General features: G+C 47.7%; 1 protein-coding gene across 1 annotated transcript in view; it reads left to right on the top strand.

The window, feature by feature from the left end:
- The window catches only part of DNAJC11 (DnaJ (Hsp40) homolog, subfamily C, member 11), a gene marked incomplete at its 5' end in the record, with an annotated part of 5,041 nt that extends 2,166 nt beyond the window's left edge, over window positions 1-2,875 (top strand). The window contains 6 exons of the mRNA XM_008948435.1: window positions 102-257; window positions 562-631; window positions 751-808; window positions 1,456-1,598; window positions 2,085-2,214; window positions 2,850-2,875. Coding sequence (XP_008946683.1) covers window positions 102-257; window positions 562-631; window positions 751-808; window positions 1,456-1,598; window positions 2,085-2,214; window positions 2,850-2,875 — 583 coding nt within the window. The remainder of the gene's footprint in view (window positions 1-101; window positions 258-561; window positions 632-750; window positions 809-1,455; window positions 1,599-2,084; window positions 2,215-2,849) is intronic.
- Window positions 2,876-3,891: the final 1,016 nt, after the last annotated feature.

Below are 3,891 nucleotides of genomic sequence, written 5' to 3'. Positions count from 1 at the left end.
CAGCAGTTGTTAGCAGCATACACTGCTGGTCAGTGTACTTAATCTATCACATTAAACTCTGCATCTCCACTTACCTGTCACTGTTCCTGTTTTTTTTCCAGGTTGAATAGGGCTAGCCAGACCTACTTCTTCCCTGTCCACCTAACAGATCAGCTGCTTCCAAGTGCTGTATTCTATGCCACTGTAGGACCTCTAGTTATCTACTTCGCCATGCACAGACTAATCATCAAACCCTACCTCAGGGCACAAAAGGAGAGGTGAGCTGGCAGGACCGTGCTTTGAAGTCAGAGCTGGGATGTGCCACTCAGGTGCTTTTGGGGGCCTGGTGCAAAGGCTGGGTATCCAGCTGAGGCACTGTGGTTTGCTGCGGCACCGACACTGCTGTGTTTTGGAAGCCTACAAAAATATCTTGAAAGGTGGGGAAGAACCTTAAAACCCAAGCTCATTTGTGTGGGGCTGTGGGTCAGCTGTAGCTGGGGTGGGTAAGTGAACGTCTGCCCCATTGTGGCTGAATCCCACCCGCCGTGTAGATTTGATGTGGTGTTCACTTCCTTCTGCCAGGGAGCTGGAGAAGCAAAGGGAGAGTACAGCCAGCGACATGCTTCAGAAGAAGCAGGAGGCTGAAGCTGCAGTAAGTTTCTTCTGTAACATATTCTGCTTGTTGAAGGAAGCTGTCCTCTGGGCTTTTCTCTTTTTAGACACACTGCCTGACGCTGCCTGATTTTTGCTCTGCTCCTTGTGTTGTGATAGGTCCGGTTAATGCAGGAGTCTGTCCGGAGGATAATTGAAGCGGAGGAAGCCAGAATGGGTAAAGATTACAACACTATTTACTTGTTCCATAAATTTGGAGAAAGGAAGGAGCAATACAAACGCTGGGTGGTTGAGAGGAGAAATGCAAGATTTCATTTCTTCCTTTTCACTCCTAGTGAAGCACAGTGTGATGCACATGCAGTGGGGAAGTTCCATTATGATCCAGCTTCTGGTGCCTGAGCTTATTAGGGTTCCATTGGCTATTGTCTTGGGAGGTGGATTGACAGGCTGAAGACAATAGTCTGGATTCACCTCTCCATAAAAGAGATGTGGGTATAAATACATGCGAAGGTTACAATCTGAAGTTTAGGTTTCATTGGTCTCTAGCTTACATGGTTTTCTCATGGATCATAATGGGAATCTGATTTCTGATGCAAATGCAAGAGAATGTTCCCAACGTGACCTGACATCTACTTGGACTGTCACATCAGTGTGGCATGGAAGTCATTCTGTCCTAGCACTGAAAATTGCTAGCAAACACCCAAGTAGGAATGTTCTTCTGTCTGGAGAAGCATGGGTCCAGGCAAGGAGAATTTAAATGTCATTGAAAGCAAGAGAAAATGCCAGGATGGTCTTTTCATCAGAGTCTGCCGAGCTGTCAGTGGGAAGCCTTTCATCACATCTGTGATTTTCTGTGAAATACAGGCTTGATTGTAGTGAACGCCTGGTATGGGAAGTTTGTTAATGACAACAGCAGGAAGAATGAGAAGGTGAAAGTAATAGATGTGACTGTGCCCCTGCAGTGCTTGGTGAAAGACTCTAAACTCATCCTTACAGAGGCATCCAAGGTACGTAGCTCTTCTGGCAGAGCCCGGCTCAGGGGCTTGAGTGCGCGACTCGGAATTTCAGTTGAGCTGTGTGTGCTTCTGCCCACGGATTTCTGCAGTGTGCTTGAGGCTTAGTGACCCTAGATCAATTTCTAGAAGCCATTTACATACCAAGTGTTATGAAGCTGCAGGAACTTCTGTTTCTCTGGAAATTTCCAGTGCCTCAGAAACAGCGTCTCTGTATTTGCAGCGTGGGACTGTGTGTTACAGACTCCAGGACTGTACACCAGAAACTTCCCAAGCCCCTGATTTGCTCTTTTCTGCAGTTAGAACTTGCCACTGCGGAGGTGCTTCCTTAGCTTCGTGTCTTACCTTACTTGCAACAAAACTTTTTTTTTTTTTTTTTTTAAATGACACCTAATTCTGGCACTAATAAATGGTTTGGGTCAGCTGAAAAGCTCTGAAAGTCCATTCCCTGATGTTCAGTCTGTCCTCTTCTGGTTCAAGGCTGGACTGCCAGGTTTCTACGACCCCTGTGTGGGTGAGGAGAAGAGTTTGAAAGTGCTTTATCAGTTCCGAGGAGTTCTGCACCAAGTGATGTCAGCTGACAATGAGGCCCTCAGGATACCAAAGCAATGTAAGTAGCAAGGACTGTCCTGCTGCTTCCTTCAGGAACCAGCAAAGGGTTGCTTTGGCCCTGTGTGACAAAGTACTCAGAACTCAGCTTCTGGGGTTCAGAACTGGGGTTACTCAAATGGCCAGAGCATGATAGCCCCCTGGAGTATAACCTAAAAGAGCTCAGCATCACCACTGCAGCTGTTCATGCCATCTAACCTTACATATCTAACTGGAGGTAGAAGCAGAGGCCTCCTGCAGCTGCTGATGTCCCTGCCAGGCAGTTCACAGCACCAGGATGCCATTTGAGCACTGAACTGGATGTAGGAAGGCAAGTTAGAGCCCTGAGCCACATTTCTTCCTCATCTCCATTTAACTATCTCCAAAACATTCTACCTGCTAGAATAATTTTGTGAAACTAGTATCTGCTGCTGACATGTTTTCCTGGGACCCTGTGGGTCTGGGGAGCTGGCTCAAGGGCACAAACCTCTGTTGACTCTAGACCAGCTCCCTGGCCCAATTTAAGAAGCGTATCCAACTTACAAAGCTTCTGTACGTATGTTAGAGGTGCATGGGAGTAAATTAGCAGCCAGAAGCGTTCCTGACAGGGTAGTAGGTAAGGAGGGTGTGTGTCCGCTTGCTGCTCTCGCCCTGCAGCTCACAGGATCGATGCGGACGGCTAAGGCCAGAGCGCGCGCGGCTGCGGCGGGACCTTGGGGACTGCAGACAGAAGCCACAGAACCTTCCCTTGGACGCTACGAGTTTGAACAGCTGAACAGAGACGTTTTTATTTTTACTATCCATATAGCAGGCGGTGTCTGCCGGTCCTGTTAGGAGACAAAATGGGAGAACCTGCTTGCGCAGGCGGCGCCAGGGCAGCGCTCTGCACTGGTGGGTACCCAATAAAGCAGCGTGACTCTGAGTGCGCAGTGCTTTCTGCCGAGGTCGTGCGAGCGGGCGCTGAGCTCCTCCCCTCACTCCGCCAGGCCCTCCCCGCTGCACTCCGGCCCCACTCCCTTCCTGTGCTCTCACCTGGGTCTTCTTGGACTGAGTGGGGACGAGGACCTGCTGTTCTCACTCCTTCACGTACTTCCTGGGGTAGATAACATACCTTTTTCTGCTCCTGAGGGGAATTTAAGTTCTCTGTCTGCCTCCTGAAGGCGTCTGTGTAAATCCTTTTTTTTGGAAAGAGGACAGAGATGGGATTTCTATCTCAGATCTGTATTTGAAATGTACTTGTTAAGAACAAGTATGTTTGGAATGAAGTCCCTTTGGCTTTTGTAGTAACATGGACCTCTTTGGCATGAATCTATCTAGCTGCTAATTTCAAACTTTGCTATTCCAGACAAGGACACAGGGTATAATAGCCTTGCCAATTCTTCTGCCACCTAGAACCATCAAGGTTTTTAAGAAAAGAGGAAAGCAAGTGGGAGAGAGGGACAGCAATTCAATTGATTCTGATACTGCAACTATCTTATAGGAAAAAGGAACATAGTTTAGACAAGTAAACCAGACCAAAGTGAGGAGAGATACCGAGTGGGTAAAGAGTTGAAAATGTGAAATTCAGCTGTCCTTTCTAAAAAGTATCAGTTATCACATAAATCCATTGGATTAGCCTTGTGTAGAAGCCATACCAGTGATTTAACAGCAGAAAGGGCAGTCCTGTTTTGGTGACACAGCAGATGGAAATGGCAGCCTT

This window comes from Merops nubicus, unplaced genomic scaffold (assembly GCF_000691845.1).
Source record: "Merops nubicus isolate BGI_N331 unplaced genomic scaffold, ASM69184v1 scaffold51579, whole genome shotgun sequence".
NCBI lineage: Eukaryota > Metazoa > Chordata > Aves > Coraciiformes > Meropidae > Merops > Merops nubicus.
Note: the sequence above shows the minus strand (reverse complement) of the source record. Positions and strands in the feature narration are given on the sequence as shown.